Source organism: Acipenser ruthenus, chromosome 46 (genome assembly GCF_902713425.1).
Source record: "Acipenser ruthenus chromosome 46, fAciRut3.2 maternal haplotype, whole genome shotgun sequence".
NCBI classification, from domain to species: domain Eukaryota; kingdom Metazoa; phylum Chordata; class Actinopteri; order Acipenseriformes; family Acipenseridae; genus Acipenser; species Acipenser ruthenus.
In genome coordinates this window covers 6,309,432-6,333,567 of record NC_081234.1, presented here as the reverse complement: position 1 = coordinate 6,333,567, position 24,136 = coordinate 6,309,432, and the positions used below count along the sequence as shown (strand labels likewise).

The following is a 24,136-nucleotide window of genomic DNA, read 5'->3' as shown; positions in this document are numbered from 1 at the left end:
AACAGGACAGGGCTCTGGTGCAACTGCAACACGAATAATGACAGTGCTCTGCGGTTTAAAGATGCATATCTTCTCTGTGCTGAGCGGCACTTCAAACCTATAGACTTGTTACTGTTCTGTCTCAGTTTCTCTTTTGGCACTTCCTGACTACCGATATTACACATTTATGGTGTTGAAACCTTAACAACTAAACTGTTTTTTGTTTTTTTGGGGGGGGGGGGAGGTTTGCACCTTACATTTTCATTTTTTGTCCTGCGTTTCTTGGTGTGTGTATTGCCCAGCCAATTTCCTGTACTTAAATGTACATGGTGATTATTAGAAAGTAAGTTTACCACATTCATGATATGGTGTGTTGATGTGGTAAACTTACTTTCTAATCACCCTGTATTTTTGGTCTCAGTTTTTTTGGCTTGCAAATTAACAGTCCATTTATTTATTTATTTTATTTATTTATTTTTTATCTGAAACCTACAGTACACGGGTCGTTCTAGCTCAAGTTGACCCCTTGCATCAATTGGTTTTATTTATTTATTTTTTGGCGGGAAAACAACAAGCTTTAAAAATGTCTAGGCCATCCCCCACATGGAGAACAATTAGGTCTAAGGTCATGAAAAATGTGTATTTTTCTGCAGACATGCTCTCAACATGTCGTGCTCAAGACCCGCCCTGGAACCTTTGGTGGTTTCTGTATCATCAGCCACAAACAGAGGCCACGCCTCCCCACAGTCTGACCCACTTGAGCTGGAGTGACCCACGCATTACTATGAAAATCTACAATTTTGCAATTCTGAAAATCCGCAAGAGTGAAATCAGGAAGCAGTCTTCGTCCCTGTACAGGTTTTACATGCAGGCAAACAAGATTCCTCCTTATTGCCTCTCTGCAGACTTTATTATACGTTTTCCAATACATGTTATACATGGTTTACCTCGATATGAATTTGATGCAGTCATCTGAAATCACATAGTGTTAGATACAAAATGGTTTTACTTTAAGGTTAGTTATGTTTAATTGTTCCTGTTCAGTACAATATATAGTGCAGGATGCTTCAATCTATTTTTCACCCCACTCAAGTTCAGAGCGTAAAGAAAGCCCACTCACAGGGTGGATATCAGCTTGTAGCAACATCACCCTATACAATATGTATTTATATATATAGGAAACACCTACAGAGCTACAGTAATAGTTATCATGGCATTATAAGGAAACTATCTTCAGAAATATTTTAAACAGTATGTCAGTTTAATACACAGAGTTGTTCAGCTCAGTTTTTGCAGTCAAGTACAGTATATGGACCCTATTTACAAACCTTTAAGCAAGTCATTTAAAAGATTAAGTGGATTAAACAGTTTTGTATCCTTAGAACAACTCCAAACTGTTGTTTTAGAAACCAACAACAGACCAGAACAGTTTAAGGAATATTAAACTTAACTTGTTAAATCATTTAAACTCCCATTAATTGTGACGTTCTCCCTGGCTGGTAGTGCTGTCTCTGATGCTCGTTCTTTTTTTCAATCACGACATCATTCCATGGCACTTAACACCCCAGCATCTTGAATGGTCAAATCGCTTGTCTGTATGAAGAGAGACGAACAAGACAAAATCTTGGTAGCTGTGGCATTGATCCTTCCTGGCTTTAGATATTTGTGCAATAAAAATTCACGACTAGCCACATTATCAAAAAGCACAATAATCTATTATTGTTCCGAATTAAAATTGACATAATCTGTTAAAGCAGCTATAAAGTGTTAAGTGATTTATGATCGATTTTTTTTTTATTGCACCTTATTTTGGGGGGGGGGGGGGGGGGGGGGGGGGGGGGGGGGGGGGTAGAATGTGGGTCCCCACAGAACCCCAACACGGTGTTATGATCACCACACTGTGTTCTGTCCTGCAGAAGGAAGACGAGTCAGAGGGAGGGGAGTTTGGGTTTCATGGCAGTCTGATCCGCTCACAGAGCCACATGCCATCTGTGGGGAGCAGGCTTGGAGTGCTGAAGAGTGGCTACTGCGTCAAACAGGGCAATGTGGTGAGTGCAGAGGCCAGCAATGCAAATCACACAGGCCATTCAACTGAGAGCAAAACATTGCCGACTGAGGAATTGTATTCGTTGCTACAATATTTATACACACCTTGGTTTTTATGTTTTGATGTACAGTAATGAGAAAAGCTACTTTATTTATGTAACTAGATTCTGTTTCTTCTGCAAAATGTGTATTTGTTTTTGTTCCCGCTGTCTGGCAACACATAATGTACCACATATGAATACGTCTGGCTTGTGAGGCTGGATTAAAAAGATAATGATATTGAGGGGTGGCTAAGCATTGTATCATATGTGATACAGGAATGGGCATTGCAAGGTTAATGCCAAGCTTGAGTGAAAAGACACACGCTAACACAATTACAAACCCACCTGTGGAAGTCTAGTAAGTTGCCAGTTGCTAAAAATGACTCAGGAGCACAATAGCAAAATGAACAGAAACAGGAGAGGAACAATCGACAGAATGTCAGAAGAATTTTGGAATAGTTAGTAAGCATGGCAAATAACGATGCATTAATAACTAATCATACAGGACACAAATATTATAGCTGCCTTTTAAATAGGTGATATGCAGTGTTAACTATTCCTTCATTTATTTGACAGAGAAAGAGCTGGAAACGGAGATTCTTCACGCTGGATGAGAATTCAGTCAATTACTTCAAATGTGAAGCGGTGAGTTACAAACAATGGTGCAAATAAATAAATAAATAAATAAGTGTAGTGACTTTGCCACAAAACACTACCAGCATGGAACCAAACACACAAGCATGTGTGCTACTAACTATATAAGAGCCCATTCTGTAGATGCTAGTAATAAGAGCACTATTCTCATAAAACATATATACAATGTTCTAAGTGATTGATTGATTCTGCAACACCAGCCCCAGCAGAGGAATTCAAAAGAAAAGACATGGAAAAACACGTTTGGTCTGCACATTTTTTCCCCCACACGTTTTTTTATTGTAGAAATACAGTATTAAAGGGGCTCCCGAGTAGCGTATCCAGTAAAGGCGCTCCACGTGGAGCGCAGGATGCGCTCTATAATCTGGACGTCGCGAGTTCGAGTCCAGGCTATTCCACAGCCGAACGTGGACGGGAGCTCCCAGGGGGCGGTGCACAATTGGCCGAGCGTCGCCCGGGGGAGGGAGGGTTAGGTCGGCCAGGGTGTCCTCGGCTCACCCACGCACCAGCGACCCCTGTAGTCTGGCCGGCACCTGCAGGCTTGCCTGTATGCTGCCCGAGAGCTGCGTTGTCCTCCGACGCTGTAGCTCATGAGTGGCTGCATGGTGAGTTCGCAGTGTGAAAAAAAGTGGTCGGCTGACGGCACACGCTTCGGAGGACAGTGTGTGTTCGTCTTCGCCCTCCCGAGTCAGCGCAGGGGTGGTAGCGGTGAGCTGAGCACAAAAAAAAAATTGGCCATTCTAAATTGGGAGAAAATAATAAAAATAATTGGCAACGACTAAATTCATAAAAAAAAAAAAAAAAAAAGAAATACAGTTTTAATAAATAAATGGGTTCCAAATAGTCTGGTTTTAAAATTGCACCAGTTCAGGTTCACAGAAACATGAACGAGTTTACAAAAACTATTTCCAAACAGGTCTATCGTTCTAGAAACAATGAATTAGACAGTACGCATGCATGTTACATGGCACTTAGTATTCATGAATGGAAAATGCTAAGCGACACATCAATCTTGATAACTTTTATTTCAGGACAAGGATCCCCTCCGTGCGATCCCTTTGAAGGATGTGCTGAAGGTCCATGAATGTCTTGTCAAGTCCGGGTGAGAATAAAACGCCAGTAAAAGAGTTTAAAACTAGCAGCGGGTTGAGTAGCTGTTCTACTAGCAGTAGGAAATGTTTGCCCCAGGACATCTTTACAGACCATCAAAATCAGCAGCTCAAAATGACATCTAGATTAAAGTTACTTTGATTTATGAGGAGGAAGAAAAACTATTCAAATTTTACAGGGAAAATATAGCAACAAGTTGAGAAATAGCTTTCAGCTAATGCTGGCTACATTTAGTAGTAGTAGTAATTTATTTGGCGATTTAAGTGTTACAGGGCACTACAAGGTTACAATGCAAAACAGTATTTGAATACAGCCTAGTTTAAAGCAAGTGCAAATTATACTATAATCCAGTAACATTGCTCTATACATTGCGAAGTAGCAATGCATTTATCTCTGTATAATTATAATCAATCAAACTTAATACAAATGTGTGATACCTATTACAAATAAAGTACACTAGTGTACTGTATATTATCTGGGTGAAATCTCATTCCGTTCAAACCATGTGACCTTCAGTCTCTTCCTACCCCACATATTCTATTTTACTATATGTGATAAAATCTAGTTTTATATCGAGGGACTGCCCTCTAGTTTCTAATTTTAACCTTTTTTCCCCCCTCTTAGAGATCTTCTGATGAGAGACAATCTGTTTGAAATAATAACAAGTTCTAGGGTATTTTATATTCAGGTAAGAGATTCGTCAATTCATAATATTGATACGCAAGTCCCCATTTCACAGATTTAATTTTCTTTTCTTCTAGTTAAAAATTGTGTCATGGTATGGGGTATTTTCAGAGGGGAGACAGGAGGCAAAGACACAGCGACCATTTGAGAATTACCTGTCTAAGCAGTGACAAAATACAAAAATAAGAGCACAGTTCCATATCTTTACTGTCATGCTAATTCTTTCCCTAGTATGATCTTACATAAGAAAATAACCATTAACCCTGCTCCTAGTGGATGTAAGAAATATGTGGTGTTTCGTACTGGTGGATTTCTTAAATCTGTAAGTGTTGCAGGGGGGACAGGTTAATGGTTACACTCTGGTGTACCAGATGTACTTGGACCTAGTTCTATTGAGGCCAGATGGGTGCTTTAAGTAAAGGACAAACGCAAGTGTTGAATCAGTACAAAGAATTCACTGTTTCAAGTGCTGTTAGCCATTTGAACACTTTGGATTATTTTCTTATCGATTGAACACTTTGAGTTGTTTATCCCTTACTTAAAGCACCCCTGCTCCTCTGTTATGCTTAGTCCAAACAGTTAAAATGTTTGTCTCTCATATTGTGGGAATGTTGTCATGAGTTCCCATTTATAGTGTCTGGTCTCTGGTGAAGATAGCAGCGAGGACTGTGTTTTAGATGTAGAATGTGAAAGTGGCATTCAAAAAATTAAATGCAAAGAACAAAGGAATGTAAACCAGGAACGGAGAGTAAAGTTATTGATCATTTTGCCAAATCTAAAACAGATGAAGACCTAAATATCATTGCCAGCGATCAGTTTAAGAAGTAGTGCAAGTGGGCTGTAAGTTTGTTTGAACAATGGTTAAATGAAAGGAATGCAAAAGCAGAGTTTATTTCGAACGTCTGTATAATTGGTGGAGATTTACCAAGTGATGGTGAAATTGCTGTTGTTCCTGAATCTGTCCAGAAGATAGGTGAAGTTTGAATTAGAAGGGGGGTGTTTGTGGAAATGAATTTGTAATTTTGTTTACATTGTTAAATGTATAATTGTATTACTTTAAGAAAATACTTTGCTAAATAACACTAGAATTAACTAATTGTTGAAATGATTGTTGTGTAATACAATGATATTCGCTTTTCTTTTGAATTGTTCTGACTGTGGTTTCATTGACAAATCAACAGTTTTCTGTGGTTTTGTAGCACAAACTGTGGATTCGTTAATCAACAATACATCTGCCACGCAATCCCCTTCTCTACAAAGCCACACTGCCACTTTTCGTTGGAAGAGTCGTAGAATTAATGCAATGTCTGAAGCAGAAAATAAAGTGAATGTGAACAGCAAGTTTAACAACTATAAATACCGTAATAATCTATATTCTAAATATAAAAAGGCTGACTCCTCTGCGAGGCACCTGTGGTATGAAAAAAAGTGAAAACAACTGTGATGTTTATTTGTTTCATGTACCCATCCATCTGTGTTTACCGCAAAACAGATTTCGTTTTACGCGGCTAAATGCCTTAACGCTCTTGTGAATTCATAACACCGAATAAAACAACATCCTGGCTAACCCCCCCGGGGCTGTGTGTGCAGACCGTTTGTTCCCTTAAATCGAACGCGTGTTTGACGACGTGGAAAGATTAAGAAAAACAGAAGAAAAATAAAAAGGCACCGACTGTACAGAGCCACCCACCTGTGTTTACAGCAGACCTACTGCATTTCTGTAGCTTTCTGTAAAAATATTTATTAGAAGGCAGAAGGATTTCCAGAACTGCTTAAAAGTTTAAGGTTTGTCCCCACCCCCTCCACCCCACCCCCTCATTTGCCATTAATTCTGCCCTGCCTATCCTAAGGTGATATTTGATAAGATTAGCCGATACATCTTGTTACATTTTTGTACCTGATATATGTTAGACACATTATTGATCACCAAGACTTCTATTTTGATTCAATTAAACTTTCAATCGTTGGTTTATCACCCTGGTGCTGTATTTGGAGCCTCGCATAACTGGCTGCTCAGAAACACTAAAGCTCTTTGGTTTTTGTGGTGAGAAGTGGCAAACTTGGATGTCTTTTTATAATGTTCTCCATGCATAATACTATGTATAAAAAAATGACATGCATGTTTTCAGTGGAGTATGGAAGTGTTCTCAGTACATCCTGTCTGATATTTTTTTAGAAAATTGGTTGCCGTTCACCAGTCAAGGACATGACATAAGTGATGTAAAGTTTGTAGCATTAGAACAGTTAAAATTAGACAATGCGACTTATAGAAGAATAAAAGAAAGTAAATGGAGAAATAGACTGAATACGATTATGCCAGCGGGACTCAACAGAAAAGAATGAACTAATTAACTCCAATAAATATATAACATGTAAATAAATAAATAAAACAACATCCATTCAAAAGTTGTGCATGCTGATGCGCTGGGGAGGCCAAATCAAGGCTGATCCTCAGAGCCAGCATTGCATGATAATATAAATATAAGTTTATATAAAGTAATGTTAATTAGAATTAATACAGATTTAAAATATAGAAGTAAAAATGATGTCAATATATAGAACACCATTACATCATGTACGAATAAATCATGGATTTGAATATAAACAATAACAAGTCGTGGTCATGCCGTCAAAAACCTATAAATACCTTCAATGTTTTGATTCAAACACATGCTCTCTTGAGAAAGATATGTGCAACATATCGACACGTTGGGCAGCTGGCTCTTTGAGCTAAACTATATTATATATGACATACACACACACACACAGTTGTAGTCAAACGTTTACACACCCCAATGGAAATTTATAACTTCTAGAAATTTCTCGAAAAACAACATTTTAGGAAAAATCTTTTGGAGCAAAAGTTTTGCTTTTGTGGATGAGGAAAGAAAGTTACAAGAAATAGATGTCTACAATTATTTATTTCAACATTGTTTTTTGAAAAACTCAAAAAATGCTGATTCAAAAGTATTCATTCCCTGACAAGGAAAATGAAATGAATAGCTAGTTGAGGCACCTTTAGCAATAATAACCTATTTTAAATGATTAAGATATTTGTCAGTGAGCTTTTGGCATGATTATTTAGTGATTTTTGACCATTCTTCAACACAAAATTGTTCCAGTTCATTCAAATTCTGAGGACTTCCCTTGTGCACAGCCTTCTTCAATTCATACCAAAGATTCTCAATCAGATTTAGATTGGGATTTTGACGAGGCCATTCCAGAATCTTGATTTTATTCTTCTTTAACCATTCTGAATTACATTTTGATGTGTGCTTTTGATCATTGATGTGTTGGAACATCCAGTTGCGCTTTAAACCAAGTTGTAGCGGAGGGTTTCAGATGATTGGCCAATACCTTTTGGTATGCTATGGGATCCATTTTACCATGTATTGGAACTAAATTCCCTGTGCCATTAGAGGAAAACAACCGCATAGAAGAATATTACCACCTCCATGCTTGCCAGTAGGTGTCGTGTTCTTTTCTTTGTACACCTCACCAGACTTTCTCCAAACGTAATGACTATCAGTGTGACGAAATAGCTCGATATGTGTTTCATCACTCCACAAAACCTTTGACCAGAACTAATATCCATCATTCAAATGCCGTTTTGCAAACTAAGTGATTGTCCTTGTGAAGTTTTCCTAAGAGTGGATTTTTCCTTGGCCTGCAACCATTGATACCTTCACCATGCAGTACTCGACCTACGGTTGAAATGGAAACCCCAGTCCCACTTGCAGCCAATTCACTTTGAATATCTTTGGCAGTCAATCTCAGATATTAACCTTCCTCACAATTCTTCTACTTGTTCTTGGTGAAAGAACCTTCTTTCTTCCAGACCGAGGGAGCGTTGTGACATTCCCACGAGTCTTGTACTTGATAATAGAAACAATAGTTGACATTGGGATACTCAAATGCTTGGAAATCTTCTTGTATCCTTCTCCAGCTGGAGGGGGGGAGGGGCATGTTTTGATGCCCTTAATTTCCCCCTAAATTTTACATTTTGTGGGGAAAGTCAATTTTTGGCAACATAAGCAAGACAGTTATCAACACCACTGAATTATCTGGACCTTTAAATATTTGCAGGTGGGTGTTGTAGAACGGAACGCACTTACAACGTCTTACAATCAAACTGCTGTTTCTGCAGGGTACATGGGCATCCTCTTACAATCAAACTGCTGTTTCTGCAGGGTACAGGGACATCCTCTTACAATCAAACTGCTGTTTCTGCAGGGTACAGGGACATCCTCTTACAATCAAACTGCTGTTTCTGCAGTGTACATGGACATAATCTTACAATCAGACTGCTGTTTCTGCAGTGTACATGGGCATCCTCTTACAATCATACTGCTGTTTCTGCAGTGTACATGGATATCCTCTTATAATCAGACTGCTGTTTCTGCAGTGTACATGGGCATCCTCTTACAATCAAACTGCTGTTTCTGCAGGGTACAGGGACATCCTCTTACAATCAAACTGCTGTTTCTGCAGGGTACAGGGACATCCTCTTACAATCAAACTGCTGTTTCTGCAGGGTACATGGGCATCCTCTTACAATCAAACTGCTGTTTCTGCAGGGTACAGGGACATCCTCTTACAATCAAACTGCTGTTTCTGCAGGGTACAGGGACATCCTCTTACAATCAAACTGCTGTTTCTGCAGTGTACATGGGACATCCTCTTACAATCAAACTGCCGTTTCTGCAGTGTACATGGGCATCCTCTTACAATTAAACTGCTGTTTCTGCAGGGTACAGGGACATCCTCTTACAATCAAACTGCTGTTTCTGCAGTGTACATGGGACATCCTTTTGCAATCAAACTGCTGTTTCTGCAGTGTACATGGACATCCTCTTACAATCAAACTGCTGTTTCTGCAGTGTACAGGGACATCCTCTTACAATCAAACTGCTGTTTTGGCCACACGCAGTATGAATGACTGGAGATGCAACCAATCAGACTGCAGTATGAATGTAAATGCGTGCAGCAATAGCCTGTACAAGTGAGCAGGAGTTTTAATTTCTCGTGAAGAGTCGTGATTAAAAAGACTGGACTGGACCGCATCGGGTGATAAAAACTGCTCCGAAAGAAATCTGTAATTTTTTTTTCTTTTTTTTTTCTTAAATGCAATTACAGTGACTAACATCACAAACCAATGCTTCTTTTGTCATTCATTTGCGTGTATACTTGGGTAAAGGCTGTTTGCTCGACTGAAAACCTGTTAATAGATTATCGCCCGATCAACACATTGCCAGCATCCAATTGACCCTAGTATCTTTGCAGATATTGAGTCGTTTGAGGTGTACTTCTGGAATATAAGCATGCTTATAATGTTATCTTCTTAAAAGTAAAGCAGAAGTAAAAACTAACTGAAGAACTTCATCTTCTATTTCTTTATTGTCATGAATATTATTGCTCCTGTATTCATAATTAATCTATAGCTGGTGCTGCATTTCTGAACGTGTGTAGGGGTGCTGTGTTAACGTGTTAATGTATGCTTGTCTTGAATAGTGCTCCTGTATTCATAATTACTGTTTGAGCCGCTGCAGCATGTATGGGGGGCTTTGTTAATTTAGTTTGTCATCAGTTCGTTTATTTATTGTTATAGTTTATTAGCATACACTTGCTTTTCTCATACTTATTCTATTAATATCATATGTTGATGCGTCATCACAGTAATAAATACATTGTATTTATTGATTCATATCGTCATTGGCCTTGGCATATTGTGTCCGGTGGTCAACTCTGTCTAACTTAGAGAACACTTCGCTTGCTTCCCGAGGGGTGTTCTCTTAGCCGGAAAAAACTGTATTGACAAATTCGTTTTTCCAAGGTGCACGCTACAAGGATGGAAATAAGACTCTCCTTGCATAAGAGTTTGAACCATTTGGTTTTTTATGAGCTGCAGGCATTTGCTTTTTTCCTGCTGCATCAGTACAATGCGTACAAAGCCTGCGGCGCAGAAACCCTGAAATGGCTTAAACTGCAGTGCAAAGAGTATGTTATTTCAATTATGCAGACTTATTCTGGCATCTGGTATTATAAAATACATGTGTTGAAATAATTATAAGCACTGTAATACACTGGGGTAAAAAAAATGATGTACTGTTCCTTCCTTCCAGTGTGTATAAAAAAGAGCGAATGATGTTGCTGTTTGTTTTGGTGTTTTGGTGTCTAATGAATGCATGTTGAGTATTGCTTTCCTCTGTAATATTGCAATGTAGCTCTCATTCTGTTATTTATTGACTGCATAGGAAAACCCCCCACTGCTGTCTTAGCATATATATTTCCACCAACTCAAGTGAGGATTTAGAAGTCAGTCACACATTTCCACCCAGCCCTGGATTTCACATGGAACATATCAGAAATGTATACCTTTCTTAGACATCCCCATCACTGTTTTGAAATCCACCATTAACACTGCTGTCTGCTACAAACCAGCCGATTCTCATTCATATCTGCAGTGTGACTCCTCACACCCCAAGGCTTGACTCCATTCCTTATTCACAACTGTTAAGACTCAGACGTATTTGCAGCGACGAGCAAGATTTCTTCGCCGAAAGTGAGGAAACGTGTTTGTTTTTTGGAAATTGTGGCTTTCTGGACAAGATCATCACTAAAGCCAAATCCCGAATTTCAAATATAAATAGAAAAAATGCTTTATATAATAACAACATACAACACCGAGATGATAGAATCCCTCTGGTCCTCACTTACCTCCCTACCAACAGAAAGATACAGACAACTGTGCAAAGAAAAATTTTACAACAAGACCCATCTACAGCTCCTATTTTCAAGACTCCCCCGTGATGTCATATAGAAGAGGCAAGAATATAAGAGAATATGTGGTACACAGTGCTATTCGTCCTTCTGGGGAACCTTTGAAAGGCACATATCCATGTAATAGACCACGATGTAATACCTGTAAATACATTCATTCTGAAACAGAGATTAAAGGCATTAAATCTTTATTCAACATTCATGAACATTTTACATGTACCTCTAAAGGAATAGTCTACTGCATTATCTGCAAGAAAAGCAACATATTGTATATTGGGGAAACTAAAAGGCGTTTAGCAGACCGGTTTGTAGAACACTTAAGAAGCATTCGCATTAACACCACTGCATTTCCAGTAGTGCATCACTTCAACAGTGATGATCACACTGCTGAAGACATCACAGTCTATGTGATCAATCAGTGCTATAGAACAAATGTTGCTCGGAAACAAAAGGAACGAGAGTTTATCTTCAAACTGGGAACTTTGGAACCTCTGGGAATGAATGTTCTATTCTAACAATAATGACACCATCCACAGAATTTCTGTATAATTACAATTCTTGAATAACAACAAGTTTACTGCATTCTGTTTACTTTTTAAACAGTTGAAGAAGGGCTTTTATCCAAAACATCCTGAAAATTAAACATTTTTTAATCTCTTAAACCTTTTATACATTTTTAAAAAACCTTTTCTTTCATATGCCTATTAAATATATTAGACACACACACACACACAGTGTAACTTCATTGTAATGAACCCCCTGGGACCTGGAGAAATGTTCCTTATATCAGGTTGTTCACTACAATCTGGTTTGGCAATTTGCTCTATCAGAATAATGAAGAAACGCCCAAATTGAATTAAACATCTTTATACAGTATACAGTAGTTCTTTCAAGACATCTTCACATTGATAAACATTTAAACTATATATTTAAAAGAAAACACATGGGAGGGGTCATATGCAAAAAACACTCTATCATATAATAATAGACGTACCCCTTCAACTCAACACCACACGACCAGCATGACAGTAAACATAGACACAATGAAGCATTCTTACCTTTGTATACCGGTAAGTTAGTGATCAGCAGATGTGTCAGCCCCAAGAAGAGCACAGCGTGTGGTTTTCACTAACTCTACTGTGCAGAATAAATGAATTTTTTTCTATGTGTAAATATCGGGACTTTCTTCCTATGCTTCGGGACGCGGGACATTTGCTAGGAAATCGGGACTGTCCCGACCATATAGGGACTGTTGGCATGTATGAATCAAACATGACAAATATGTTGATTTTGTATCAATAGTGCGTCCTGGAATATTGAGATTACATACTGGAGTTCGTAAATGCTTGTGAAGTCTGTGAGGAACACATTGATTGGCTGTGCTAACAGTCACTTCAGGTGCACATTTTCGGCACCCCCTACTTATTGTCTCATAATTCGAGCACTGGCCTAAGGTCTTCAGATAGCTCTTTACTTTTTCCCATATTGACTTATTGGTAATGACAGCAACCATCCTATGCCTAACCCTTTTATACTGTCTAAGAATGTTCTCCTACAATCCAGCATTTTCTAGACTTTTCCTCATCCACAAAAGCAAAACTTTTGCTCCAAAAGATTTTTCCTATAATTTATTTGTTTTCGAAAAATTTCTAGAAATTAACCATTTGGTGTATCTAAACTTTTGACTACAACTGTGTGTGTGTGTCAAAAGTTTTGACACCAAGCTATCTTTTCAATGCAAAATACTTCAATACACATGACACTACCACTTGTGAAAGTGTGGACATCAACATTTGTAGTTTTCATTTACGCTACAACTTTCATGTAAAACATCTACATTTTAAATAATAATAACAGGATTATTATATTTTCAGGGATATCACAATATTTAGAAGCTTAGGCTGAAATTCAGAGAAGGGATTATTGAATGATTGCTCTCTCATTAGATCACTTCCTCGTATGCTATATAAATCTCAGGTAAACTCACCTGGGCGTTGTCGTCGCAATCCCTGCCGATTTAAAATAAGTAAAATAAACACTTTTATTTCTGCAGTCTGTGCTTCCCTATGCGTCGCCAGGCTTTTGCTTACATTGTTATGTTTTTTGTGTTTTGGTTGTGAGAAACTTTTGTAGGAGCACATCGCCCTGGCTTGTTTATGTGAGTTTTGTTTGGGGGGCTCGCCATGCCTCTCTCGGCTTCACGGTGCCTGCTTTTGCTCCTCCGTGATCTGTGTTTTGTTGTGCTCTTACTTGTTTGTACAGTTCCGATCCCACCGCCTCGGCCCTGCTGACCCATTCAGGCTCCATAATTGGTAGCAACACATTCATTCATACCAAGGTGTTTCATTACCGCCGTGCCCCTTAGACGCACGACTGCTTGTTATGTACATTCACTATGGCAGCATGGATTCACAGCATCTTTTCGTTCTGGCTTGCAGTCCTTCCCTACTCAATTTTGGTAATAAATTATCTTACAAAAATTAGAAATTTTAGGCAAGTCTGTTTCTTCTGCTGTCTTTCCATTGCTTTGCCCTCCACCTCTGAGTGGACTCCAATAATGGCGCCCGCAGTGGTACATGCACTGAATCATGGGATAGCACGATTGAACCATGAACAGTTGCCTGTTTCTGCTGCTAGGGGTTTCCATCCTCCAAAGAGTGAAATTCTCAGGTACTCAGGAACTGGTTCTTGCAGATTTTGGTGAACACAGTTGTTTTAAATGTTTTATTTTTGGTTAGTTGGGGTTTTTTGTTTTGATGCTCTGCTACACCTTGTTGCTTCATGCTTTTGCCAAACAGTTATGCAATGGTTTTGATTCTTCGTTCTGCTTTACCAGACTGTTTCGTTTTCTTCATGTGTGCAGTCTCATGGCGATGTTAATTCGCTCTTCACTCCCTGGTGTCTATTCAGTTATGCATCTCCACCGCAAATACCTCCTTGGATCCTCTTTGCATTTAGTGTTGGAAACTGCTTTCTTGTTACGCAACTGGCTGGTCCTCCTTTACCACCTTCTGCAAGAAAAATCAGGTATCCCCTTCTCCTATCAACCTGGAAGTCATTCTATCGTTCCTCATTCATGCAAAAGACATTGTATAGGTGCAGCAACCCAATACCCTCGGCAGCGGCCATTACCTGAGTTTGGTTTATAACGGCAGTAATCCCCTGACAGGGTCATTACCTGAGTTTCACCACCATTAACCAGTGCCTTATCAGATATCAGACTCTCTGATATATCTATTCGGCCAAACAGAATATTGCTAGCATGCCTGGAGTGGGGGCCATCTCGCTGCCTGGACCAGAGGTTTCCTCCCTCTCCACTGAGCGGTGAGATTAGTCCATAATTATAAAAATAAAACTTAAAATAAAATATAACATTTTTATAACTGGGTCTGTTTTTTTGCTGTTGTTATTCCTGCACTTAAGTGGAGTTGGCGGATCCGCTCGGTCTTTGGCTTTTGGGGGAAGGGCGTGGCTTTGTCATGGTCCACCCTGCTGACCTGGCATTGCCAGATCAATTCCTCTCCAGAGGGCGGTGGCTTCTTCTTCTCCCCTTAACAGGCGGGACCAGCGGCCAAATAGTCCATAATCACCACTCCCACCATACCCATACAAGCAGTCACAATCCCGACATTGAATTAAGAAGCAATGGTAAACTTCAGTACACAAAATGAACCCACCTGCAAAATAAAAAGACAAAGCTGGCCACCAGGTAGTTACCTTTGATCAAATCATTTCCAAGATCTTAACAGCACAACTTCATATGGAGAGACATTGCTCAATACAATAGTCACGTCAGTATACAACAAACAGGCCCAGAGATACAGCAGACATCATCAATACATCAAGCACCAATCAGATACTGTAGACTGCTCCCCTGGAAACCTTGGATTGGTTGCTGCTTTCCTATGTCCCCTCTTGCTACTTTTACTCCTGTGTAATATTGGGCTGCTGCAGATAGGTTTATCATTGTGTACTCTACTGTATAGAAGAATTGTTAACCTGTTATTGTATTGAATAATTGTGCATGGGTCACACTGCACCCACACTGTTTCTATACAGTGCAGGGAGCCAGCATTATAGTGAGGCAACCACAGAATGTAATTAGACAAAGCAGTCTCCACATGTCACTTTTCACCTTGGTTACCCATTACAGTGTATTTAGCCAAGTTATACTGCCCTCTAGGGATGTGACTGTGCAAGGCAGAGTCTCATTTTCATCTTGGTTAAAATACTGGAACTGCTGAACTGTATTATTTAACACTGTAGGCAATAGTTCAGCTACTGAGAGAGAATACTCAGCTATCAGAATGATACTGGTTAGTCTCCCAAAACAGAGGTCCAAATAAAACTTAAAACAAAATAGAACATTTTCAAAAATTGTCATAATCTCTCCTGTATCTGACTTAACTGATAAACACTCAATAATGCAGAATTGAATTGAATTGATTCTGTTTATTTTAGTATTTCTGTATGCTGTATCGCTTTCACCATAGCAGCTAAATAATTTCAAGCTCTTTATTTTAGCATTTAAGCATTATGTTTCAATTACGTAACTATAATCATTGATGATAAAGGAAAGCAAAACATTAAAAAACAATATTAAATAAAATATCAAAATACTACTTCTAATATTTTTAATAATATGAATATAAAATAATAATATTTTTAAAAAATCTAAAAACCTGCAATGTGTCTGAATTTATGCGAGGCCTGGAAACAATCTTATTTTTCCTTTGGACACAATGTAAAAAAAATATCTAGAGTCAAATATTTCATTGTAATTGCAAGGTTGCATACATAGTTATGCAATCACTCATTAACCCAGTTTCACACCTCCCAATGGAAAATGAATGTCATCTTAAATACAGAAGAAAAGGGAATGGTCTTACCAGGTTTTGTAGAATCAGTCTTTATTATTAAAACCAAGAAGATCCATGACTTGAAAACAGTAGAGTCCAATTCCTCAACAACAACCTTGATAAAGCTGGGAAGCTTCCAATAAAACAGCGTGGGTTTTATCCTGTATGCTTCAATTAGACATAACATCAAGTTATAATAATAATAATAAAAAGCCTCATAGGACTGTATATTTCCCAATATAATTATGGATTAGTAAAATATAAGAACAGACCTTGTTTCCCAAACAGTTCAACTAAACCAACCTCTTCATTACCTTCACTGATTCACCTGTTAGAGTCTCCCACCTGCAACTGCTAATTGCCACTCAGTAAAGTAAGCTTACAGGCTTTTTCCAACCTTGCTAGGTGGCAATAAAAAGAGAATTACAGGAAGAAAACTAGTACTGAAATGTAATCATGCTTCAAATTGACTTTAAAGTTTTATCGTGAATTTGATGTCAGTACTGTATGTCGCTAGTTGTGTATTACCAGACTAGAATCACGTTTTCTTTGTATCTTTAAATTAAGCTGTACTGCTGCAAATATCTTAGTAATCAGATCCAGTGGAATTTGACAAACAAACAACAAATATATGTATATGTTGTTTTCTTCATCAGATTGAGCTCTTGGTGTAAATAAATAAATAAATAGATTGCTCTTTCCCTTATAAAGGTTTACCGCAGTCATATGGTAATTTTACTGTTTTCCTGCACAGTTTACCATGGTTTGCCATGTTTTTTTAATATGATACCACTCTTAGCTTTACCGTGCCTCCACTATGAACATTTTATATGGGTTTGTCTTTATCTGTAATTACTAAATCATGTAAGGACTATAATGGCCACTTTATTAGGAACAAGCTGCTATGCAAGAAGCTGTGACCATGTGACTTGTCATGTGATCGAATGTGCAGGATATAAGGCTTAGAGCATTTAGCTATACGGAAGTCAGATGTAAACTTGGTTAAAGTAAAGATTTATCAGGATTTGAAAGGGGCATCCTTTTTTTAACAAATACGTCTTTTTGCAGTAATTTGTATGTTGTGCTTTGCAGGCAGACAGTCCTGAAGATATGCACAGCTGGATCAAGGCAATCTCAGGAGCAAGACAGTCACCTCGGGGTTTTGGAAAGGTAAAGTAGCTACATTTATTTATTTACTTTTTAAATAAGCTGATACAATATCTGTGAAGTGACGTACAATCTACTTTATTAGGAAGAAAACATTGTTGACTGTCCAACATTCCCCACAGTTAATTTTTCCCACCTTGCCACTGCATTACTGAGCCATGCAAGCATGTTCATGGTACAACAATACATTCTTAAAATTGGCATACTGTACAGTAATTAAGCTAATTTGTCGCTCAAGATTGATAATTTGTCCAGTATTAAATGCTCTATAGCTACGAATGCAGACGAACCATGCTTTTTAGCACAGTGGTTGAGACACAGGCTTGTGGTGTTCACCAGCCCTGTTCCATAGAATCAAACTGACTGTAAAATATAAAATGATGTTTTGTCTTTGTAGGAGGCAAGCTTCAGCCGAGGGTCCTCACTATACAGCAAGAACGAAGCCTCATCCTCCAGCTCCCGCATCAGACAGGGGGGCGAGGAGAAGAAGCCGCCCCTTGTGAAGTCTTCCTCTGTGGCCCCATCCTGGCAGCCCTGGACCCCAGTCCCCTCGGCCGTCAAAAAAGAGCTTTCTGTCGTGGAGGAGACGGCAGGGCAGTTCAGCTCGTTGCCCTTTGACCTGGGCTCAGAACAGAAGGAGCTGGACTTGCAGGGCAAGCGGCGAAGGCACCGATCCCAGCCACAGGCCCCCAGCGACAAGGTGTTCCCTTTCAACCTGGACGACGATAGCATCCGCACCACCGATGTATAGGGAAGATGGAATGTGCTGGTTCCCATTATATTTGAAGTTACTCCTTAATTAACCATAAACATGTTTGTCAAAAAAAAGTGCCCGTTAAAATGAAGTATGAGTGATAAGTGCTTAATGTTTAAAGGAGGGATAATCGTATGGACAATATAAAAAAAACTGGCAATATAAGAGCAGCTTTTTCCAAGGTTGTAGCTAACAAATTATTATCATAAATCTGGCATACACTTCTACTCACTACAGAGGTCCACATGTTATAGCAAGCATGTATTTTTAAAACATATCTGGCAGTACAAAAGTGTAAAGAAATGTGTTTGCGAGCCCTGCTTTATACTAGAATTGGTCATTTCAATTAGAAAGTCAAATGTTCTCCATTTACCAACCAGCTGCCTCCTCTACTGATGCAGCCAGTAAAACAATGAAAATCCATGGTTGCTATAACCTCTGTTACTTTCAAAAGTGCACATTTGAAAACTAAATAGAGTTGAAGTACACAACAGGTCAGATTTACTGAATTATTTTGCTAGCTACAGCCTCTTTAAACATAAGCACCCAGGCGTGGATATGCGTCTTCATAGTTCGTTATACCGGTGAAACAGCGTATTGAAGGAAGGCTCTGGCAGAGTCAACCCTTTTTGGTTTTTAATTTGCTTGTGTGCACTGAACGCTCCGCGCACCTCTCTGTGTCTGTCAGTCTTTACAGCAGCACCAGCAAAAAAAACAACCCATTGCACTAGGAAACTGTTCTAACTAAAGTGTAGGAAAATGTTGATCATTATCTGTGCTACTTTAAAATACTCATTGATTCACAGACGCTCATAGTCTTGGTATATTTCTGTGTCTTCGGGAAGATTCTAAGGCACATTCCACTGTTGTCTATCTGAGATCACACCTACAGGAGAGGAAGTAAAATCTTAAACTTTAATTCTACAAATCTTGAATTAACAAATACCATACAAAAAGCTCTACGGCCATAAGGGCACTAGTAATAATGTGACTTTCATTTACAAACTGTGTTTAGTATCGCTCCCAATAAGAGTTATTCAGTCATGTTAGAGGTGTATCAGTTTCCTCGGCTACAGTCTCACTCAGCATTAATTAAATACAACTTAACAAACAGTACTTAGAAACCAGTAGCACGAGCGGACAGCCACAGTCACAGTTTACTGTCTTTTACACTCACAAAAAGACAAAGGTGGCAGATCTTTAAAAGGAAGTCAGATTACACGTTTGGTCCGCCACGTTCTAGATCCTCTGAATAGACCTCACAGTTACAGCACATAATGGCTCGACTATACAGCTAACAGACCTCAACACACATGCATTAGAGTACCACTGTCACAGCCTCCATCTCAGTCTTACATAGGACAGCTTAGTATTCTTTTATTTCTTTGAATGTACCTTTTCTTGGAAGATGGGTGCCTGTAAGGTGGGAAAATTGGAATTTTATGAAATATGTAAAACATATTAAACATTCCTTTACGGGTATGAAATGCATTGAAAAGAAAAGTTTAAGACAAACCGGATATTGTATTGAAGAGAATGCAGGTATACAGACTTGCTGTAATGAAACAGTGTTGGGCCTCTTGCCTGCTGGGCTTAGTGAGAAAATCGGCAATAAATATTTTTGTGGAGATGTAAGTCTGGGAGCATCTTTAAAGTCAGAGAAGAGCTTGATGAAGGAAAGTTAGCACAAGCATGATAAACCAGATGGATATAGAATTACATTAGGGTTTGTACTTCCTCCCAAACTGCTTAACAGCACCATTTTTAAATATGTTACCTATCAATTCTGTTCAAATTGTCTTCAATGTCTTACCTTTTAGGAATTATAAAAAAAAAACAGTGAAAATCGGTACAAATAATTTATTTACATTTTTTAGAGAATATTTAGGAAATATTGTAGACAGACAATCAAACCCAAGATATTCACAAAGCAGCAGAAGACACCCTATCATTTGAATGGCAGTTAACCCTTTCAACACTGCAGGGCTGTATACAGTACAGATCTGGGAAAGATACAGTATACCCTCAAAACTGCAGACCGCTATTACAGTACAGGAAAGAAAACCCTACAGTTCAAAATGTGCCTTTTTTAAATAAAATTATGCATATGTGTTTGAACCAATAACAACAACTTGATAAACTGTATTCTTTGTTTGTAATACTGTAAAATGGGTTTTAAAATGTAATTGTGCCAAAGACTGTTGACAAATCCTGTACACCACATTCCTGAAACCTGATTAATACATAGGTTAAGAACCTTTTGCTTGTTAAGTGTTTTGTAGTGCATCAGTTAGAAGAAATCCTACTGCTCTTTTGCTAAAAAAAAAAAAAAGAAGAAAAAAATGTAATATATAGAAACTGAAAAAATGTGAAAAGCACACATTAAAGTGTTCTTGATGTTTAGCTTTGCTTTCACAGTGTTATTCCGCATTTCACAGCAGTGGAATTGACTGACTCACTTATTTATACAGGGAGCCCAAATCCCATATATTTCAGCATTTGAAGTATCTAGAAAATCAGCTTATACAGTACTCTTCATTAGCCTGGTTACTTACTGTAGTATGGTCTAGCTGGCGTATGTGTGCTTACCACTAGAGGGCTCCAGCGACACATTTTTAAAATACATTATTTTAGGTTGCTTGATCATTTCTATTTGAACCATTTGTTGTACAAAGGGGTCACACATTCCCATAACCAAGAATTTAAACTTTTTGTATTAGTTTGATAACGCTTTCCTAACCTTGTTTTCACTTTTAACACAGGTAAAGCCAATTTATCAATAAAGGTACTGACGTTTTCATTTAGCAATTGGATTAATCAAGAAGTTTGTTAATTCATTATTTCTTGTGAAAAGGGGTTTTGATCACAGTCAATTAGGAACAAAATCATGCTACAGACTGTAATAAAGCTTTCAGGGTTACTACTGACACAAGTACCTGCAGCACAGCCGTTAGAACATACAGATAACTAGAACTATTAAAGACGAGATCCCTTTAATATCTGCAAACCCACAGGAAGTAGAGGGCAGCTTGATTTATAATTTAATAGTTCAACTATGTAATGATTGTGTGAGCAGGTTAAATATACTACTGCCGATAAAGATCTGGAGAATAGATTTTTGGGACCGTTAAGAATCATGAAAGACTTGAGAAAAATGACATATATCTTGAGGATTAAGGCTGTTAGGAAAACATACCAGAACACGTAAACCAAATAGTAAGGGTAGGGGAATGATTTTTTTAAATATCGTTATTACACCTAAGGGAGAGAAAAGAAAACATCAAAGCGCTATTCCCCTGAGGTTCCCTCACAACACTGTGTTCATGCCCTGACATGAACAGTTCCAATCTGCTGGTAATGTTCCTAGGGACAGATACTGCTGAATAGAGTTCTGCATTTCCTGGACTCGCTGGAGCCAGTTCGTTATGAAAATACACAGGGGAGAATGAGAAGGAGAAAGAAGAAAAACAATGTGAGGTTTCCTGCTGGTAGAACGAGCAGAAACCGGACATTCATGAAGATTCAAACACCGTTTCACCAGCCATTGCACTGGTTTAACACATTCAGTGTTTGTCAGCCAGCCTGACAAGTCCTTGGCATTGTATCTGCTTAATTCTGGAATGGAACTGAGCGCTCACTATAGGACCCCCAGCTTCCAAAGTCCAAGAGATATCAGTTACAATAAAATTGCTTTCAAACTAAACACACTTTTAAACAAGAAACAAACAGAACACAGTGAAAACCATTTAGAATCGCTGGCTAATAGAATCAGCTGTTGCATATTGTAATCCTAAATTGTGTTTCCTTTGCTGTTCACCGTTCAAAATTAAGATGTACAAATTGCTTTAAAGGTTTTTAAACAGAACAACTGCAGTCTGGAAAGTTTAAATTCACTGACTGGAGGTTACCAGGTTGCCCAATGTCACAGGGCCTGCTCCACAGTATGGTGGACGCTGTTGTTTTAAGCCCACCCCCTCTGCATGAACGCTGACTCCCGGACATGTGGGTTTAAACATGCTACCCTCTCCCACTGGAATTCTCTCCCAAAGGAGATAGGGGGCATGTGAATGTTTTTCAGATCTTAAAATAAAAAAGGCTATTTATTTTAGTTTTACTTCAAAGTTTAATTTGCTGTTATAGTGTTAGTAAGCAAGGCAAATGGCGATCTAAGCAAAGACAATAAAATCATACAGATACGAACACATAATATGATATCAAACAGGTAAGAAATAAATACAGTAGACTGAACCTCAAACTGACCTATAATCTATACCATGCTATCATAATAAAATGCGGTTAAAAACTTAAATTTCATAATTATATGATAATTATATCAAAGCTTTATAGCTGTCTATGTCTGATGAAATATAAGTATGAATACACAGAATAAAACTAATCAGAAACTATTTCGCTGCAGAAATGACCCGTTACATATTCTTAGTTTCTTGCTAGTTTTATCATTTAAAAATTATGTTATGTATCTCTTATGAAGTGAGCCTGTTTGTTCTGATCACAACCCAACTGGACAACCTGATTCAATGCCACTATAGTCTATAATGGAGGTAATAATAGGGAAACTCCAACACGCTCAATCAGAATTCTCAGGTAAAACTATAAGAAACTAAGTAAAGAAAACAAACTTTAGACCAGTACACTGAAGGAGGCACTAGCCAAAAGTTTGTCAGACGTTTCATAACATTTCATGTTTCATACATTTATATATGCAGTAGTATAAACACAGTATTTGTAAAACAATGGCATCCACCTACACTAAAGGTTACAAAAATATTTATCAGATATGAGTCAGAAGTAAGGAATCACACAAATAAAGAGCAGAGACCCACTATGCTGTCAGCAAAGATATACAGTGTAAGGTCCCGGGGGAGGGTTTTCACTTTGAGCACAAGAAGCAGTAGTGCCTTAAGCTACTCTAAAACCCCTAAACTCTTAACCTTTTAAAGACCAGACTTTATCTGACTTGCCATAAACATCCCATCTAACAAAACAAAACAAAAAAACATTTTCATTTCATCATGGTAAAGGCGAATTGGAAATGTAAACCTACAGTAGTTTAGAATGTGATTTGAAAACACAACCAGCCTAGGGTTCACTTTGCACCAGTCTTTACCGGGTTAACTAGCCACAGTAAAGGGCCTCATCATGCAGGGGGATAAGGAGCATTATACCTGTTGAGATTTTCATTTCAGTTTTGTTTTGTTTTTATCAGAAGACGACTCCTGTGTTTTTTAACTGATGAAAACAGCCAGAACAGCACAAGCAGGTCACCATGTCCATGCCCCATCACGCTGACCTACAGAACATTGCCTGGCCACTTTATTAAGAATAGTGTTCTACTTTTATACCCTGGGTCCCCTGATTACTCTGGAAAGTAGAACGAATAGTTTACTTAAGCATTGTACTTAAACTCTTGGCTACTTTCAAGACAGTAAGCACCGATCCATCGTGCCAGAATTGTGCACTAATGGTTTGAGGAACATGACAGAGACTTCAGGCATTATCCATGGCCACCACAATCCTCAGATCTCAACCCAACTGAGCACGTTTGGAATTTCGTCGTCCTACATCTCTGCACCAGGTGCATGAAACATTAAGATCGAATGGATTAACATCCCTCAATACACTTTACAAGTTGAAAGGCCATTTTGTCACATGATTTTAATTCAATGGAAGTCTGTTTAGTCCTCGGCAGTTGGAATTTTCCAGACAAGCTTACAGACAGATAAAAAAGTGATAGAAAAAAATACAACTGAATATTGGATTGACAAAACCCAGAACCACTTAATGTAATTGCAAACATCATAAAGTGAACGGGGAAAAAACTAATGGAATGACATAAAGCTACTTCTTCTTAAGCAACAAACTGGACACAGTGCCTGAATTCAGATACTTTATACAAGTTTTTTTTAACTAATGTGGATCATTTCAACTTGACATAACCCAGAATCACATAATGTAAGGTACAGAAGTATTTTAGGACTGTACATATATGTTTTGTGAATAGAAATCAAGGCAAAAGGACAAGACATTACTTGCAAAAGACA

The 24,136-nt window shown here is 38.3% G+C and overlaps 1 protein-coding gene across 1 annotated transcript in view; it reads left to right on the top strand.

Moving 5' to 3' along the window:
* LOC117971686 (pleckstrin homology domain-containing family A member 2-like) overlaps window positions 1-20,878 on the top strand; it is a 48,254-nt gene extending 27,376 nt beyond the window's left edge. Inside the window, exons 7-12 of the mRNA XM_034919887.2 lie at window positions 1,896-2,027; window positions 2,643-2,711; window positions 3,752-3,822; window positions 4,455-4,518; window positions 17,246-17,323; window positions 17,718-20,878. Of these exons, the coding sequence (XP_034775778.1) occupies window positions 1,896-2,027; window positions 2,643-2,711; window positions 3,752-3,822; window positions 4,455-4,518; window positions 17,246-17,323; window positions 17,718-18,071 (768 nt within the window). The 3' untranslated portion in view covers window positions 18,072-20,878. The remainder of the gene's footprint in view (window positions 1-1,895; window positions 2,028-2,642; window positions 2,712-3,751; window positions 3,823-4,454; window positions 4,519-17,245; window positions 17,324-17,717) is intronic.
* The last annotated feature ends 3,258 nt before the right edge of the window (window positions 20,879-24,136 follow it).